Below are 19999 nucleotides of genomic sequence, written 5' to 3'. Positions count from 1 at the left end.
TGGGTGACACCCATCGAAGAGTCAAACAGAACTCCAAAAATACAAAACACATTAGAGACACAGTGCTGAAATTATATTCCCATATCACCACAGGCAGGGATGCAATTCAGAGACTAAATGAGCCTAAACTGCATGCAGCACAGCCTGGGACCGACTACAACAACAACAAACTCTTTCTAACATCTACGTTCTGATTTGCATCATATGCAAAACAACATGGTACCAAATAAAAGTACTACTGAAATGCTATGAGCTGTTTCACTGGTTGTAACTTTAATCTTTGACCTTGTGCTTTGTCTCTCCCTCCCACTGACTCTAATCAAATGTGTGTCTCTCCCTACCGTCATGCTGATAAAGAACTTCACACCTGCTCCAATTCTCCTGACTCACACGTGCCCCCTACAGGCTCATTCAGACCCTGCACCTCCTCTAACACAGGACCTTCAAACACAAAATCATCACAAAACTGATCAGTGCACAGCTTCAACTATTCCTATAAAGTTTATTTTACAGTTAAATATTAATTTATTTTTTATTAATTTTCTTTATTCATGTCTATCTCTTGTGAAACCAAATACAGTCTTTTTAGCATGCAGCCAAAGTCAATGTGATTGCATGTTATGTGCATGACACCATCATTTTTTGTTTGCATATGTCTTTCTCTGTGGGCTATGTCTGAACTATGTGCAGCAGATATGCGGGACACAAAATAATACCTCAACTAAATAAACACAATCATACAAGATTTTCTGGTTCTCAGACAGGCTTTACCTGCAGGTAAGCAAATATCACCTGTAAAGGTGCACATACAGCGGTAATAATTTGAGAAACATATATCTGACAAGCATCAGGAGTACGGGCTGTTTTTCATACCAACATACGGTGCGTCACTGAAACTAGGTGTGTCTGGTAGATGTAGATCAACTACATTCAAACACATCATAGCATGAAGCTCAACAGGATCTCAAGCAAAATGTTTTGAATAGGCAAGGCACCCTGTTTAACGTGTGATTTCAACTTCTCTCGAGATCTGGAGCAGTGATATCAAAAGCAGACAGGCTAAATGAGTTTCGTCTGAGTGTGGCGACTCAGTTTGTTTTATTTGATAAGATGAATGACTGCCAATTGGACTTGTAGGTCGACAGGTGATACAGGTATTCTGACGAGGAAAGTGTTTCCTTATGTGTCCGTATTAAATCCTGGATTGCTTTTAAGGTATGTTTTTTTATAATCCTAAAATAATAAATCATTTCACATCAAATATGTAGACGGTGTTCTGAACAAACATTGTAGTACAATTATAGCCTCTTTATATCAAACATTAGTACAAATTGTACTCATGTTCAATATCATAAAAGTTTAATTATTTATGTTTAAGCAGAAAGATTTAATAAAAATAAATATAAAAGATAATTAAATATTTTAAATTTAAATAATATTTTTATAATCATGTAACAACGAACATCGTACAGAACAAGGGCACACCTACCAAAAACATTGCATTCATTCCTGAGATCTGAGAACAATGAGATCAACACCATTTATTCATTGTGATTCATGCTTTGCTTTTACTTCAAGGTTTTGAATACTGGGATTAACCGTGGAAACATGGATGTTTTTATACTAAGTCTATTTCTACTAACCATCGGAGGTGAGTTGTCACATGAACTTCTTCATTGTGAAGATCATGCAACGATCACGAATTTATGAAACTGCTTTATTTAAAAATGCTTTATAGACCTGATACAGTCATGGGTATAGACCGAAACGGTTGAGGTGGAAACTGTTGACGGCATGTAAAATTATTTTTCATTAAAATTCCCTATTTAATTGACATACAAGTCATGAAAGTATGGTCAAAAGATTGCACTGAAAGATTGAACGTTTCTTCCCACACATGACTATCAGAGACCCTGGACAACAAAACAAGAAAGATACAAGAACATAAAAGTTGTCACGAAGTTTGTTTAGTACATGAGAGGTACATACTGGTACCTCAAGGGGACACATCTGTACCAAAATGGTACATATTAGGACCTTTTGAAAAAAAAGGTACTGTCCCAGTGACAACTTTTGTACTCTTTTCTTCTGAGAGTGTAAGGGTCAATTTTTTAAAATTGAGATTTATACATCATCTGAAAGTTGAATAAATAAGCTTTCCACTGATGTATGTATGTTTGTTAGGATGGGACAATATTTGGCCGAGATACACTATTTGGAAATCTGGAATCTGAGGGTGCACATTTTTTTTAAACTCATTCCCCGCCAGGTCTTTTGTTGAAAAGTTGCCCGCCAGCATTTTTTGTGATGTTGAAAGTTTCACAAAATGCCTTCCAGGAAAATATTCTTCTAAAAATATATAAACAAACAAATATATCAAATGAAAGAACAGACCCTCTGCTTTCAAACAAACAAAAACAAACAAAACGGAAAAAAACTTTTCATCCTATCTATATTTTTTTTTCTGCTTATAAACTATTGAAAATGGGTATTTTTCTGCAAAAATATAAATGTTTTGCAAAAAGCTGAAATAATAGCATTTTTGTGAAGGAATTTTGTTAGAGATCAGATTCAGATTACCAAAACATACACAGAGTTGCAAATTAGTAAAAAAATTTTGCTTCAGGTTTTTTTATAAATTGGGTAAGTGCGCCATCTAGTGTATAACATAGCATAAAATGCAAATGCTTTCTCTTAATTGACGAGATAACTCGTCAATGGCGAGGAAATAGTTAAAGTTGTCCAAATGAAGTCCTTAGCAACAGATATTACTAATAATAAATAATTTTTTGAAAATATTTACGGTAGGAAATTTAGAAAATATCTTTATGTAACACGATTCTTATGTAGGGTTGCCAAGTTTTCACAGGGAAACCCGCCCAATTGATCCTCAAAACTAGCCCAATCGTGTTTTAAGAGGAGTCCTCCTGTAAAAATCACGTTACTGGATGTAAAAATTGGGTTCTGGTTCATCTGCCAAAATTCGCATTGCCGTGGCTAAATATCACATTATTGGACATGAAAAACAGACTTTTTTCCATATATCATAAAAAATGTTTGCATTAAAAAACAATAATCTTGAAAATGTATTGTTGGCTATTGCTACAAATATACCCATGCGACTTATTACTGTTTTTTTGGTCCAGGCACATAATTTATTTTTTTAATAATTTAAAAGCTGACTGAAGGACCTTATTGCAAACTGCAAAATCTTTAATTTGTTCTTTTTCTTCAGCTATTATTATTCAGGAAGTTAACATAATTCAAAATACAGCCACGGTCCCGAACCTGCTGAGCTATATGGAAACATTTTAAGCAGTGTTTTGAATGATGTACCCTAAAAAATGCTGTGTTGTTTCAAACCATGCTTGGGTAAAATATGGACAAACCCAACACTGGTTTAAATGAACCTAGTAAGTGTTAGCATTTAACCCAACCATGGGTTGAAACAATGCAGCATAGGTCAATTTTTCATATTAAAAAAACGCACCTTTGTGAGAGAGTATGATCTTAACAACACCAACCTTTTGTGTTTTGTATCATCTGTTATATTCTGCAATCTTTGCACTACAGGGGTATCCGCTCAGGTTATAGAACCACAAAGCGCCGTCGTTCTCAAAGGATCACAGGCCAGATTCAACTGCAGCACAACTCAAGCTCAGCCCGTCATGACGTGGTTAATGAACGGACTCTTGGTTGTCAATATTCAGCAAAACAGTGTGTATAACAGCGATGGACGTTTTGCTCTTACAAACTTTTCTACACCTGGAAGTTTCAAGTGGGAGTTTATGATTACCAATGTTTTGAGAGGAGACAACGGTACAGTTACCTGTCAGATTTTCAATGTGGCGCCTCAGACGTCTACTCTGTCTGTACAAGGTGAGGTTTGACATTTTTTGTTTGACATGTTACACAGTGCAACTACTGTTAATAAATGCAGAAGAACAGTGAATACGTAACGTTTAATGTTTACAGCATACAGTTGAAATGTGTTTACTAGAACAGATTGGTTATTAAGCATTTGTAATGCAATGCTATGCTTTTCCTAGAATGTTTTTGGTAGTTGCTGGATGGTTGCCATGTCAACAAAGCCCTGCCCATAAACTGCTTAGACCAGTCTTATAAGTAGTTAGTCGTGCATTTTTTTTCATGCACTGATCATACCCGTTTTAAGTATGTTAAAAAAAAGGTAGATTGGTCTAATTTAAATTCAAAAAGGAAGACTTTTATCTAGTAGGGGAAAGCAGGGCACAACCTAACGCTTTTTGTTTTGGCTTAATCATTAAAAAAAAATATTTGAGTTTGATTAATTCAATTTTAACACAAGTAACACACACCTCTATGAAGTTTGTTTCTATTACTTACCATTCTTGGACAATTAAACCAAACGTGACAGAAGTGCAAACGTTATAACTTACTCCTAAGGTGGGGTTAGTTGTAACATTTGCTTAAAATTAAGTTTGCAGGCAAATATTTTAATACTATTTTGTCTTTATATTTAAAGTGGATATTGTTTATATATCTGTCTATAATAGACAGGTATCCACACTGTATTCATTCATTCATCCCTTTTCTAACAATAGTTCAATTCAAGCGCAAGAAATCGTTATCCCCACTAATTAAAATATTTAATTTAGTCTTTTATTAAATAACTAAACACGCTAAAGAAAAACATGAATGATCAAGAAAATGTAACTAGATTTATTTGGATTATGTCTTATCTTTTAGGCCTCAACAGTATAAATTCAGTTTTTTAAATAATGCATAAGATTAGAAAAATTGAAAAACATACAAACTGATTTTGTGTAAGTAATCTAACACAATCTCATGGCAATCTAATGGTAACAAGGTGGCAAATCTGTATCTCTTTGTACGTTCTGCTTCCACCCTTTGACATTTATTTTAGGGGTGGAGTTAGGGGTAGGGTTTCATTGCTCAATTAATTTGGATAATCATACGTTTTTGTACGATTCAGTTTGCACGAATCCATACGATTAGTCATTTTGTAAAATACAAACAAATTTACATTTTGGTTGTTTCTGCACAGGTTGCCCTTTGGGTTTGCAAATTTGATAAAACTTTTGTAGCGGCCTCTAGTGGTAAGATTGTTAACTGCAACCAACGGCTCACTCAACAGCTCACTACAGTAGTCGCCACAGGACAAACATGTCAATTTCTGAAACAACGTAGTGATGAAATGCACTCTATTAACCACTAATAATATGGTTATGTACATTATATTGCATTTCGGTGAAGAGATCCCTCTAAAAAGTTACACAATGCACCTTTAAAGGGACACTTCACCCATTTGCATTAATCTTTGTATAGTTAGAGAACCCCAGTCATGTTTTTGAATGGTCGTGCATCATTTCCCCAGTTGCCACTGAGACAGGAGAAATACAGATTTTAGTGTTGCACTTCCTTCTTTCAATGATGTAAAAATCATCATCAGTGCTATATCTTTGTTGAGGGAGTGAGAGTACAAACACTCCTTTTCTCTGTCAAATAGGCACTAAATTCGAAATGTATGTCACATTTCGACTACAAATATGACGCACTTTCAATAAAGATTAATGTTTCTATGGGTGAAATGCTCCTTTAAATGTTTTTACACTTAAACCAACAGTACACAAAAAATGTGCTTACCCATTTGTTGTTCCAAATACATCTTACTTTCTTCAATCTGTTAAACACAAAATGATATGTTAGCATCTTCTTTGATTGAAATAAATTGAAATTAATGTTCAGCCTGAAAACACAACATGACCAAAATGAACACAGCAATAAATCCAATTACATAATTGCCTAGTTACATTAAAATACATTTAAAAGAATATAGGTTTAACTCACAAAACGCAACATTTTGTAAAAAAGCAGGAAATTCCAAAGCCAAACTACACGATGTTATCTCGCACACCTCGGGGACACGGCTCTCACCTGTCTTGTCTCATGGGAAATTATACGATTGCATCTCAAAGTGCAGTAAATCAATAATAATCTACTCCCTAATTAAAAAGGACTATGTTTCAAGACTAGCTAAACCATAATTAAAGCAAACACACAAATCCATAGAGATTAAAGCAGAGGTGTTGCTCCAGAACGTGTTTGTATTGATAATTCTGCTCTTTTTATTCAGAACGTGGCAGTGTGGCGATTATAGGTGGAAATCAAACAACAACTGAAGGAGTTCAGACGACGTTTCAGTGTCAAGCTCTGGGCTGGTATCCTGAACCCACGGTGTCCTGGTCTGTAAACGGCGTAGGGGTGAACACCTGTAACAACACCTCTGTAGCACAAGGCAATGTGTTTAACAACAACTGTACGCTGTCGGTCACAGCTGCCAAAAATTCTTCTGTACAGTGCCTGGCCAAAGTGTCTGCCATGAGTACACCAGACAGCGACACCCGGTTTCTCACTGTTGGTAAGGACGTTTCTTAATTTTGTGTGAGCGATGTTGAAATTGATCTATAATTTGATTGCAAATTTGATTGCAAAGAGAGGACACATGAATACACTGTTAGACAAAATGGTCAAAAGATGGTCACTAGGGCACTACCCTCTAAAAAGGTCCTATTATGTAACATTAGCTACAGATTAGTAGTATACATTTAGTGCCATTATGTACCTTTGAGATACTAATATGATTAGTATATACTAAACATTTTTTGTTGTTTTTTCCACATTTAAGGGGAAAATTATCATTACTGCAACGTGTCCATGTCTGGATTTGGGTTCTTTGAAATGGAAATATTTATAATTTAAAAATCTAAAAAAGAAAAAACTTCAGTGCATGTTATACTATAACATTTACAGTAAAGAAACATGTGCTATTTGGTGATCATTGGTAAATGTAGAGACAATAATAAGAAATATAAATGTGTCCAAGACCAATTTTCTCATCCTCCGCAACAATTTTCATTGTTTAAGCCATCAAGGAACTAACATTTAAAAAAAAATTTTTTTAATCAGGTAAGCAGTTGAAAATTGTGTTTGTCATAGTACCTTTTTAGTTCTCATTACCAAATCATGAGTTTGTAAATGCATATATTTAATGTAATATCATGTTGCGGTAATTATAATTTTTGATAATGATAATCTAAAAAATTTAAATAATTCTATAGGAAATATTTTTAAATCCTCTAAAAATAATTGTTATAGTAAGTCAGACCTTAATCTTATATGTGCAAAAAAAAAAAATGGCTTCAAGGGCTTTTAAAAAAAAATCTGATGCTTGACACCTTCTAAGTCTGGATTTCGTGAGAATCACCCATGTATGCAATCTGCAAGAATTTTTGAAAGGGTGCCACCCCAGTGACATCCGGGGTACATATTTTGAGCATTTTAATGACAGTGTACACCAGCCCATAGAAAACAAAAACACAGAAGAGATCATTTTGGCTGTGTCCTTTAAAATGCAAATGAACTGATCTCTGCGCTTTAAAGGCAATGTCGTGGTTGGATAGTGCAGATTAAGGGGCGGTATTATCCCCTTCTGACATCACAGGGGGAGCCAAATTTCAAATTGTTTTACATGCTTTCAGAGAATGGTTTACCAAAACCAAGTTGCTGGGTTGATCTTTTTCACATTTATAGGTTGATAAAAGCACCTTGGACCCTATTATAGCGTTTATACCGGTACATGGAAAAAGTTAGATTTTCATGATATGTCCCCTTTAAGGGGTCCTCAGCCTAAAAGAGGGTAAAGACCTCTGATCTAAGGTGTGCTTTCCACATACATTTCTATAGTTCTGTACTGTATGTCAGCAATTGTTTCTGTTCAATGTCTCCAAAAGAATTTCAGGAAAAACAAACTTTCTAGTAAATCAAACATAATTTACAATTTAAGTACCCAAAGATGGAGCAAGACTTTATATTCATTAAATATTTTTTTTTTGTTTGAAATACTCAATAATTCACAATAATATCACCAACTTATATTAGAAAAGTATATGGTTTCTTATGTTTGTGAACTTTAAAGCCATGATTCAAAGCAGTTGCCTCCATCAGCTGCTAGGGGGCACTACAAGCATCACTGTCCATCTTATTAATAAAGCACATGATAACTCCGCTCACCTTTTCTTTCTCTTTTACAGTACCTAAGCCCACCATAGTACCTAAGCCCAACATCAGAGATCAGACCATTCTTATCGCAGTTACTGTGGCTTTCAGTGCAGCAGCGCTCTTATTTCTTCTCATCGTATTAATCATCATCTGCTGTAGGAGGAAGAGAGAAAGTGAGTATTTTGTGACCTGCACCTGTGTCAAGGAGACATGGCACAAACCACCCAAAACACGCTTAGATATAAATTTGCCTACACTCTTAAAAATAAAGGTGCTTAAAAGGTTCTTCACATCTATAGTAGAACAATTTTTGGTTTCATAAAGAACCATTCAGTCAAAGGTTCTTAAAAGAACCATTTATAACCTAAAGAACCTTTATTAACTGCAATTAAACTTTTGGGAAACAGAAAGTACTGTTTCATATTTTTATATTTAAGTGGTCAAATATAAAAATATGAAATATAATAATATTCATTCATTCATTCATTGAATCAATCAATCAGTCAATTCTGAGAAAATATAACCTTGAGTAAGATAATGTTAAACTTTAATACTCCCAATCTCATCATTAGATTATGAGACCTTAGCCTAGATTTCCCAGACAGGGTCACATACACCATCATTTTCAAAGGTATATAACTTTTTGTTTTTCTTATTGTATTTACAGAATCAAGTTACGAAGAGGAAGTCAGAAGGTGAGACATTCTGAAGGCTAATGATAATAAATTCGTTTTTTTATAAACACACTTTTTCAATTTATGTAAAACCTTTTCATTAGCCGTATTTGTGTTTGTGAGTTCCTTGCAAACCGGTTTGTGCTCCCTTTTTAGGGCTCAATTGCAGGCACAGCACAGGTCACGTGCCAGAGGAGATGGGCATGGACGTGACAACCGAGGTTATGCTAGAGATGGACATTACGGTAAGACAACATGAACAAACATGTGTGTTCTGTTCAATATTCACCCAGCAGGGTTAAAAACAACCCAGCATTTTTTTTAGAGCGCACACACAAAATTCACACTTTAAATTTGCGAGCGCATCAAGATACTCGTTTTTTTAAATATGAGGATTCAGCACAAATTAGTTGTGCTATACAAGAAGAACTCTGCTATAAACCATCACATTAAAAACAAATCAAAATGAGAAGCTCGGATGCAAAATGCTAAATATCAAAAATTAGATAATGATATTAACCGAATGCGCTTCAAATCCTAATCCCGGCCTTAGGACAAAAAAATGCTCATTTATAAGAAAATATGCACTTAGAGGGTTTTGCATTCTAGCTCTCTAAATCTTTACTTCTCTTAACAGGAGATAATCACAACGGTGGAGTCTGGCATACCAACCAGTCCAACAAACATCAGGTGATGTCTCAGGTCAAACTTTCTCACCCTATTACTAATTAACCAAGACTTCAGATCTGATGCGTCTGTTTATTTTTCAGAGGGCCTATCCGATGGATGACTACAGCGGTACCAGAAACAACCGACACCTGACCATGGTTTAGAGACTAAATCTGTAACTTTTATTTCGGATTTCTCGGTCAGCACTGCAGGTGCTCTGGATAACATCACTTGTCTCGTACATGAACTAATAAATGAAGGTCTACATACAGAAGACCGAGAGCTCAGGGACTTTAAGCACTGAAGTATGATCATACACGATGATCTGTTTTACCTGCACAAGAATTTTTTTTTAATGTGTTTTATTGAGCACGAAGCATACATCAAATGAAACAATGATTGAAAGCAATAAGACAGTGCTCACATGCACAAGACATTTTATTGGAAGTGATGCATTGAGCTCCAAAATTTCGGAGGTTACAGAATTTTTTGTATCATGTCGACCTAGAAATGAATAGAACGTTTTTTATGTTTAACAAACCTTTAAGCAAAGAAAAGTCCTGACATAAAATGCATAATTTAATTTTTAGATTTTTAGGTCACATATCAACATAGTTAATTTGTGACTTTTAGAAAATGTCAGATTTCTTTGCTTCCATTGAAGCACATACAAAAAGTCATTCTGGGATAACATGGATCATCAGGTTTTGCACAATAAGTCCATGCCAGCTGAAGCATATGCTGTCATTTAAAAGAAAAGAAAAAGTATTAAGAAATTTTGTAAATTTTTCTATTTTTTTGTTATAGGGAACATGCAATATACAACAAATGATTTTTATAATGATACAGACTGTTTTTAACTGTGTGTTTCATCGTGAATGATATTATGAAGTTTTTTTCGTCTTTTGGTTTTCGCTGACACGTCAGATTAACATGGTCAGAATGATGGTGGTTAAGGGGTTTTCCCGGAGGTCATCCAGATCTCATTTAGTTAAACAAACCTCCTGGTGCCGGGTCTGCATTCTCATAACTATGCATGAGAGTGTGTTAATGTATTCTCATTCTGTTTTTTTGTACATCCCTCTATGGATATAATACATCAAATGCTTGTAATGCGATGGCAGGTTGTTTGGCTGTAACAAACAGTTTTTCTCCAGCATCAAAAAAGCATCAGCGTATGGCACGAAACACCCCGTGAGAGTTTACGTCCTGTTTTTTTATAGCCGCTTAAAATTAAATCACAGATTAATGTTGAGAAATGTTTGGAGAGGATCATTTTATGACATATCATGCTTCGTAGAGCATAATGTGTCGAAACAATAAATCGAATCCACTGATCTTTAATTCCCACTGGGTGACAACTGTTTAAATTCAGCAATGACATTATTTCTAAAGTGCTGAGGCTGCGTGTTGTTAATCTATAAATCGTTCACTTAATCAATAAGATTCAATTCGCATTACACTTACAAATACAGTCTTCGCTCATCTGCACTTTACCCACGTTTTAATAGCACTTAAATAAAAAAGGCACATAGTTCAAAAGGTTTCCCCTAGACAATTCCATTTTGTAAAATGTAATTAATTTAAATGAACTTAAATGATGCTTGAATTAACCAATTATAAGACAAGTTGTTCTGTAAGCAGCGTTGGTTGTGTATGAAAGCTTATTATGGGCATTTTTCTAACTAAACTTTAATTAAGATGCAATTAATGTGAAATGGACTACATATTAATGTTTGACCATATATTCTAACGTATTCAGTAATAAATATATTTTTTGTACTTATGGTGTAAATGGTTTATTTATTTCTTAGTTCTTTATTTATTTTTATATTCATTTGTGACTCTCTGCTATCAGAGAAGTACAACCTATGGAAGAAACATGGTACAAATAATAGAAAACAGATATTAATATGGTGTTAAAATATTTAAAAATAACCTCTGAGTTTTAAGATTTTATAGACATTATATAATGAAGATGGTACATACAAATAGCTAGACATATAGAAAGACAGACAGACAGACAGACAGACAGTAAAATAGACAGAAAGATAGAAAGATAGATAGACAGACAGATACTTAGAAAAATAGACAGACAGACAGACAGACAGACAGACAGACAGACAGTTAAATAGACAGAAAGATAGTAAGATAGATAGACAGACAGACAGACAGACAGACAGACAGACAGACAGACAGACAGAAAGTTAGAAAGATAGATAGACAGACAGACAGACAGAAAGAAGGACAGATAGACAAACAGACAGACAGATATATGAGAAGAGAGACAGACAGCTAGTTAGATAGACAAACTGACAGAAAGATATATGAGTAGACAAAGAGACAGATAGTTAGAAAGATAGACAGACAGACAGACAGACAGACAGATAGATATACAGATAGACCGACAGATAAACAGACAGATATATGAGTAGAAAGACAGACAGTTAGATAGATAGACTGACAGACAGATATATGAGTAGATAAGTAGACAGACAGACAGACAGATATATGGCTAGACCGACAGACAGACAGATATATGGCTATACAGACAGACAGGCAGGTAGGGAGGCAGACGGACAGACAATTAGATAGATAGATAGATAGATAGATAGATAGACAGACAGACAGACAGACAGACAGACAGACAGACAAATATATGAGTAGATAGACAGATATATAAGTAGATAGATAGACAGACAGACATATGGGTACAGACAGACAGACAGACACATGGGTAGACAGACAGACAGACAGTTAAACAGACAGACAGACAAACAAACAAACAGACAGACATACAGATATATGGCTAGACAGACAGACAGACAGACAGACAGTTAGAATATATATGTGTCTATCTACTCATATGTCTGTCTGTCTTTCTAACTGTCTGTCTGTCTGTCTAGCCATATATCTGTATGTTTGTCTGTACCCATATGTCTGTCTGTAGATAGATAGACAGATATATAAGTAGACAGAAAGACAGACAGACAGACAGACAGACAGACATATGGGTACAGACAGACATGCAGACAGACAGACAGACAGTTAGATAGATAGACAGACAGACAGATAGTTAAAAAGATAGACAGACAGATATATGGGTAGACAGACAGACAGACAGACAGACAAATATATGAGTAGATAGACAGATATATAAGTAGATAGATAGACAGACAGACATATGGGTACAGACAGACACATGTGTAGACAGACAGACAGACAGACAGACAGACAGACAGACAGTTAAACAGACAGACAGACAAACAAACAAACAAACAGACAGACATACAGATATATGGCTAGACAGACAGACAGACAGACAGTTAGAATATATATGTGTCTATCTACTCATATGTCTGTCTGTCTTTCTAACTGTCTGTCTGTCTGTCTAGCCATATATCTGTATGTTTGTCTGTACCCATATGTCTGTCTGTAGATAGATAGACAGATATATAAGTAGACAGAAAGACAGACAGACAGACAGACAGACAGACAGACAGACATATGGGTACAGACAGACATGCAGACAGACAGACAGACAGTTAGATAGATAGACAGACAGACAGATAGTTAAAAAGATAGACAGACAGATATATGGGTAGACAGACAGACAGACAGACAGGCAGGCAGGCAGACAGTTAGATAGACAGACAGACAGACAGACAGACAGACAGACAGTTGGATACATAGACAATGACATACAGATAGTTAGATAGACAGACAGATAGTTAGATAGACAGACAGACAGACAGACATATTCTTCATTTTTAATTGTACATAATTTAAACAAAAGGCACAACTATAAAGACAAGCTAAAATGTAAAGAGATCTACATGAGAGAAATAAACGTGCAGCTTTCTGAGATGTGAAGAATGAGTATGTTGCTATCAGAGACTGACATGGCTCTTAAAAAAAAACATCTTGCTTTAATGCACATCTCACATTCTCAACCAAGAGCTCTGGAGCCAGTGCGTGCGTATGTGTGTGTGTGAATATTAGTCTTCTTTCATCTTTTCCCTTAAAAAATAATGAATGCTCATAAATAAATAAATAAAGCCCAGTTAATGGCCAGCTGTACACTGGCATCTATTCCCTCGTGGCTTGTTATGAGCCGCAGACTCTTCCTCGTCCTCACGCATCATTCCACCCAGTTCTGTTCTGGCCAAGCAGCTGATATTCTCCCACTCATTATGGCCACACCAAAGACACTTCCGGTTATGTAACCAACACGGTGCATGTTAAAAAACACACAAATATGGAACATTTCCCATTTCGCTCTGGTATGAAACGTAATGTTATGGATAACCGTTCCAAAAGGGTCTGCTATAGTACAGTAGTATCAGATTGAAAATTAATTTATTCAAAGTGCATTCAATCTATACATTTCTATATATGTGTCCCTGGAATTGAACATAAAGTTCTAACCATTGAGCCACAACATTGTAATGAACTGTCCAAAACAAGATGAAAAAGAGCCAGGATATACGTGCGGATAATGAAGTGTTTAATAAAATCCAAAATTATCCATGACATGAAAACAGCGGCAAGGCGTGGAAACATGACAAGACATAACTCAGCACATTAAACGATCAAGACAACAAAGGCACCATGAGGGCTATAAATACACAGACTAATCAAGCTAAACAAGAAACACCTGAAGATAATTAGGGCAGGGAAACTAAAAAGACTACAAAAACCATGACATAAAACTACAAAAACATTTTGAACTTGATGTTATGAACCAAGGTTCTTCAGATGTTAAAGGTTCTTAAAGGAACCATAAAGCCAAAAACTCTTCTTTTATCTATGGCATTGCATAGCACCTTTATTTTTAGCAGTGTAGTTAACTAGCTTTTATTTCATTCTAACTGTGGGTTCACACCAGACGCGAGTTTAACGATTTGCGCGAGTACATTATATTTTAATTTTATTTATTTATAGCCTTTATTTTACCAGGTGATGTCCCATTGAGATATTCAAATCTCTTTTACAAGATCTCTTACCTACAAAGTCAATGCAAAGACGCGATCAGACGCGTCCTCAAGTAGGACAATGCGCATGACGCGATATGGGTGGCGCGTTTACCGCAAAAGCACTCGCTATTCGCCTCAAACGCGTCTTCGCCCAAGTTGAAAATATTCAACTCGAGCAAAAAATTTGCATGACACGAACTTAAATCACACGAGTAATCTAAAGCAAGTAACGCGATGTCCGGCGTTTGGCGTGTACGTACCACACAAGACAATTACTGTATCTTACGCTAAATTGTCTTTAATCCGGTTGTTAAGTCTGACGTCATAAGCCGCTTCCGGGTCCAACCGCTTATAGTTGTTACAGAAAAATAACAAAAAAAATCACGGTTATAATACACTCGTATCATAACGAAAACTTACCAAAAACACCCGATCCTAATTTTGATCTCCATAACAAAATCCGAGACGACCAGACATGGATTTATGGACATGGATTTTTTATGAATTATTAATATATTGCTGCCCTTGATTCTGGATGCGAATTCAACGATTTACATACAAAGTCAATGCAAAGACGTGATCAGACGCGTCTTCGCCCAAGTTGAAAATATTTAACTTGAGCAAAAAATTTGCATGACACGCAGTTAAATCCCGCAAGTAATCTAGAGCCAGTAACATGATGCCACGCGTTTGGTGTGTACGTAGCATGCGACTGGAGCAGTTTACATGTGAGTTTCTAAAATTTCTTAAATGTGTGCTATGAAAAAATAGTGCTCATAAATGGCTGTTTAAATGTGGTGGCTTGGAACTGGAAACGGTATTCCTTACGCCATGACTTAACAAGCGGATAACGTGAGCCTGGAGACTGCAAACTGAGTTTATACAATTTTTGGTTAAATGTGTGACATGAATAAATAGTGCTCATAATCGGCTGTTTAAAATTAAATAATATCCTCTGTTGAAATGAGTGGAGGTTTGGACCCGGAAACAGTATTCCTTACGTCATTACCTTACAACGGATAAGCTTTGCTCAGGATATCATCTCACTTGGTCTAAAAGCAGCCATTAGAGTAGATCGCAAGTTAAAAGTATTTCAAAAATGTGTTTAATAGCCTTTGGCCTAAAGAACATGGACACGTGAAAGGTAGAGCTATGAAATATTCAACTTCTCATTTTCACTGTTAGCACAGGCAGATAAGAAGCCCTTTTACACTATTAACAATCTCAGAATGAGACACTTAATTCAGTTGGTTTGAATGGCTGTCCACTCCTGAAGCAAATGATGGTAGTGAGAAATCTAAAGGTCAGCCAGACTCCACAGTTTATTTGTCTACACAGTCCTGCGGGAGCTTTTCCTAAAGGCACTTCGGAGGTTAATGAACCACCATGATGTTTTGGAACACCACGCAGAAAGATGGTGACATCTAAAGCTTCAGCACACAGATGGTCTTGCCAGAAGATATAGCATGAGATTAGGCGACCATTTAAGAGGTAATGATGAGCGGAAGTATTATCACCTTTGCCAAATGCTTTTGACATTGTCTCTTGATTTTAAAGATGTTATCACTTCTTCATAAAAAACCTCTAGAGAGAAGCAAAGCTGTCATTATCCCCTTTCTCTCTCTGTCTATAAGCCACAAGAACTGGCTTCTGTTGTGCTGCATGGGGCAAGCATTTAAGACTCGTTGCTGAGCGTATTATTGAAAATGTTGTGCTATTTCTGTACTTCCCACTGAAAACGCTACGCTGATCAGCAGGACCTCGCAGAGGAATTCATTAGCCGAATGACGTCAATGACAGATTCTTCATTATGTGCCTTGAGATTCGATTCTAAGCTCAAAAATTGCTTTATGGGTTAAATTTTGACTCATCACGGTGGGATGCCATCATAATCACTAATGCTACTTAATGCTTCTCCAACTCAATTTTCATATAGGCTCTAAAATGGGATAAAATTATATTAAGTGCATTTAGATTTGGTTTCTAACCAGTCTCAATTTACTAATGAACCGATCAGGTAGATTTCAGCTTTAACATCAATGGCTCTAATACAGTTAAGCTCTGATGCAGTATTGCACAGATCTCATTGGTGTGTTTAGATTAAAAATAAAAATACTGTTATCATTTACCGTTTTGGAGCACCCTTGACTTCCATAAGTATTTATATCATACTATGAAAGCTCAATGGTTTTTCAAAACTGAAAAAAAAACATTTTTGGTTGAACTATTGCTTTAACTCCAGTGCATATGGGCAGATGTACCATGGGCATGATTTTCTCGTATCAGCAAGTAACAAGAAAAAAATTTACTGCACGTTGCAATCAATATATTTGAATAGAGGAGCATTTGATTCAATGAGGTCATGAAATCCATAATACTGAATGGATGGATATATGAATGGATGCTGACAGTGATGTGGTACCACTTTGTTTCTATTTCTGTAATGAAGTGCTGGGTAGCCCCATCCCACACAGAAATCTCATTGGAGGGAAAGCATGTTGCTCGAAACCGTACACTAAATATTTAAACATGTAATGATTGCGGCATGTTGTGCAGCATTTTCGTTGTTAAGAGTAAAACTAATTGAATTAGAATATTGGTCTAAGTATGAGCAATAAAAGTGATGCTTGTATTAGCAAGCACTATTAATAATACATATGCAAAAGGAAAGAGCGAACCGACACTATGGTCGGTCTAAGAGAGGGGTTTCCTCTGTTAGTCACAGGACCTGAATGCTGCAAGGTCCAGGTTGCATCAATACCAATGCGTTTCCCTCCTCCGCTCCGCCTGCGGTCATTTCTGTGTAGGCAGTTTCTCTGCCAGCGATGCAATGGAGATGATTCACAGCATTCTGCTAATGGTCATTGATAGTCTATCAGGAAGGACTTTAATTAAAGTTTAAAGATTCTCAAAGGATTGTCTGGGTAAAGAATAGTTGAAAAGTAATCACAAGATGTAGACTTTAATTAAACATTCGGTTTAATGTGTTATTTGTTATCGGAGTCAGGTTCGGCTGGAGGTCTGTTGTGGATTCATATAATCGAACAGTGTACACAACATAAGGCAGGGAAGGTCTTAGGGCGTTTTCACATCTGTAGTTCGGTTCATTTGGTCTGGACCAAAAGAAAAAAATTACATTGTAGCTTTTTTAGCAGTTTTGGTTCCTTTTCACATCACACACATGAAACGAACCAAAATTCAGTTGTGTGATAACTTCCACATCACTCATTGGCCACATGTCTCTGAACGTATTTCCTAAACTGCTTCTCGATTGGTCAGAATCAATGCGCGAAATTCCAACGGAACCCAAGAAGTAAACAGAAAGGCAGTAGCGCCTCATGCAGAACACAACATCCAGGGGGCGGGGTTTGATTCAGATCCAAGGGGCGGGGCTGGATCCAGGTCCAGAGATCTCTTCCCACTGCATTTTGATTGGTCGGCAGTTTTACCACAAGACACGTCGTACACTTGTTGTTGCGTTACCATTTCCACATTGAGTCGTAACTAAATTAAGTTTTTCTTTTGACGGAAAAACACGCTTTACTTATGACTACAATAAAAGTAGTGCCTTTAACTCTTTCCCCGCCAGCGTTTTTAAAAAAGTTGCCAGCCAGCGCCAGCATTTTTCATGATTTTCACAAAAGTTTAATGCCTTCCAGAAAATGTTCTTCTTTAAAAATATAAACAAACAATATATCAGATGAAAGAACAGAACCTCTGCTTTCAAAAAAAATAACCGTTTCATCCTACCTTCATTAGTTCTCTTGTAATCACCTCTCAAACATGGGTAGGTTTCTTCAAAAACACCCAATTTTGAGCAAAAAGCTGAGATAATTCCATTTTTGCGAAGGACTTTTGATAGAGATCAGATGCAGAGCGATCTTTAAAACATACACGTTCTTTCTCTTTCACGTGAGGCGCTACTTCCGGGTTGTATAAGTTGCGGAAGTGCACCACCTGGTGGATAATAGCAGTATTGGGTTAGGGTTATCGTCATTGGCGGGGAAGCATTTTCTCTTAATTGACGAGATATCTCGTCAATGGCGGCGAAAGAGTTAAGGTGAAATTTAAGTTTTTTTGCTATAATGTTTTGGAGTAAAACATTTCGGGTACTACAAGTAATCTTACCAAACTGTCAACAAACACTTCCTTATCCCATAATGCACTGCAAAGCTGACTACGGCAGCTGGTTTAGTCCAAAATGCGCAGTACTTTTGCAGTTAGATCGGTTCAATCTTGGATTGTGTTCTCACCACAAACAAACCGCTGTAAAGTTCGTACCGAGACCACCTCTTCAAGGAGGTCTCGGTCCGCTTGTTTGGTCCGTTTTTGGTGCACACCAGAGTTCGATTGCTGCATTCTCACCTGCCCAAGCGAACTGCACCAAGTGAGCTATCAAACTCTGGTACGATTTAACCAAACTAAATGAGGCAGGTGTGAAAGCACCCTTAAAGTCCCCATGAAATCAAAACGGACAATTCTTATTTTTTAATGAAACACTGCAAACTTTATAATAAACAATTTATCCGTAACATCTCAACTCAACGTCATTTTCTGATGACATAAGCTAGACGGCTTGGGCGGGAGGATCTGTTAACCCCGCCCCCTCCAACTGCCAGTCTGCCGCGAGGTCCATTTATGAATGAAACGCCTACTTTAATATCCAATCAATTCACAGTGTAACACAAGCCACACCTTCCTTGTGTGATATTCTGTATCATTTGGAAATACGTCGTCACAATATGGAAGTCGATCACCGGGACGTTTTCTGAGGCACAGCTGAAAATGAGACTGATCTGTCAGCACTAAAGTGATGCAATGTAACTCTGAGAGAACGACTAACTCTGAGCTCGGGGGCAACGAAGACATTATAAGACACCAGGCTGTGCCACTAAAATGAGGCCGTCTGTGGCATTGTTTATTTATGAAAGACCAAAAATACAGATTTGAGCACAATTCTCTTATGTAAAGGAAGAGCAGTGACCTTCTAGAAAGATGTGATTTGAATTAAAGTGCTGGAAATGCAGAGATTTTTACAATAACATTTCTGCATTATCCGAAGTTACTTACAGTGCATATACAAAGTATACATTTTATCAGTAGCTTATGTGTGTCCAATGCTCTACTTTAGGAACACATTTTTATTAATCTCATAGCAGATGTTCACATCGTCTTGAGTTCTTCAAGCCTGTTCAGTCAACATGAATTTACAGTCTAACCGGCTTGCATGCCAGTAAGACTGCTATGGTTGACTCCCTTTCAATTTCCCAATCTCCATTAAAATGTCTCTATTTAAATGGCTACAGTGAGTCTTCCCTTTTCCGCTGGAGGACAAACAATTGACAATCTCAGATTAATGACTTTGAACGGGCCAACAAATTAAAACGTTACAAAAGATGAAAGGGCCAAAAGACAGAAATATCCGTCACACAATTGTATGACTTGACTGCAGATGCATCACTCGAGATGCATCTCAACACGGCAAGAGAAATAGCTCGTGTTTAATGGAGCTCATCTGTTGAGAACAACGATAACATCTGTGATAATCAAACTCGCTGCTTAGCGATTATACAGACGCTGTGTGAATCTGCAGCCGAAAGCTCCAAAATCATTTCAAAT

The 19999-nt window shown here is 36.5% G+C and overlaps 1 protein-coding gene and 1 long non-coding RNA gene across 3 annotated transcripts in view; one reads left to right on the top strand and one right to left on the bottom strand.

Moving 5' to 3' along the window:
• The first annotated feature begins 660 nt into the window (after positions 1–660).
• Positions 661–11187, top strand: igsf5a (immunoglobulin superfamily, member 5a). 2 transcript variants are annotated; one of them, XM_073874480.1, is made up of 9 exons: positions 661–1215; positions 1579–1651; positions 3574–3879; positions 6137–6421; positions 8094–8234; positions 8729–8756; positions 8892–8980; positions 9373–9425; positions 9506–11187. In XM_073874480.1, the coding sequence occupies exons 2-9, from the start codon at positions 1609–1611 to the stop codon at positions 9566–9568; spliced, it is 1008 nt and encodes a 335-aa protein (XP_073730581.1). In that variant the 5' UTR covers positions 661–1215; positions 1579–1608; the 3' UTR covers positions 9569–11187. The 2 variants fall into 2 exon arrangements, with proteins under 2 accessions (XP_073730581.1, XP_073730582.1); XM_073874481.1 differs by having other exon boundaries at positions 665–1215; positions 8112–8234.
• LOC141369086 (uncharacterized) overlaps positions 5646–19999 on the bottom strand; it is a 36779-nt gene continuing 22425 nt past the window's right edge. The window contains exons 3-4 of the long non-coding RNA XR_012372638.1: positions 8074–8214; positions 5646–5683 (exon numbers count right to left, since the gene is read on the bottom strand). This is a non-coding gene — a long non-coding RNA (uncharacterized lncRNA). The remainder of the gene's footprint in view (positions 5684–8073; positions 8215–19999) is intronic.

This window comes from Misgurnus anguillicaudatus, chromosome 12 (genome assembly GCF_027580225.2).
Source record: "Misgurnus anguillicaudatus chromosome 12, ASM2758022v2, whole genome shotgun sequence".
In the NCBI taxonomy this organism is placed as follows: domain Eukaryota; kingdom Metazoa; phylum Chordata; class Actinopteri; order Cypriniformes; family Cobitidae; genus Misgurnus; species Misgurnus anguillicaudatus.
This window is presented reverse-complemented; position numbering and strand designations above follow the sequence as displayed.

Bases quoted from the DNA above. Each gene is read 5' to 3' on its own strand.
- igsf5a (XM_073874480.1), top strand. From the start codon at position 1,609: ATGGATGTTTTTATACTAAGTCTATTTCTACTAACCATCGGAG. The intron at 3,880-6,136 runs GTGAGGTTTGAC...CTTTTTATTCAG, and splicing joins GTCTACTCTGTCTGTACAAG to AACGTGGCAGTGTGGCGATT. The intron at 8,235-8,728 runs GTGAGTATTTTG...TTGTATTTACAG, and splicing joins CTGTAGGAGGAAGAGAGAAA to AATCAAGTTACGAAGAGGAA.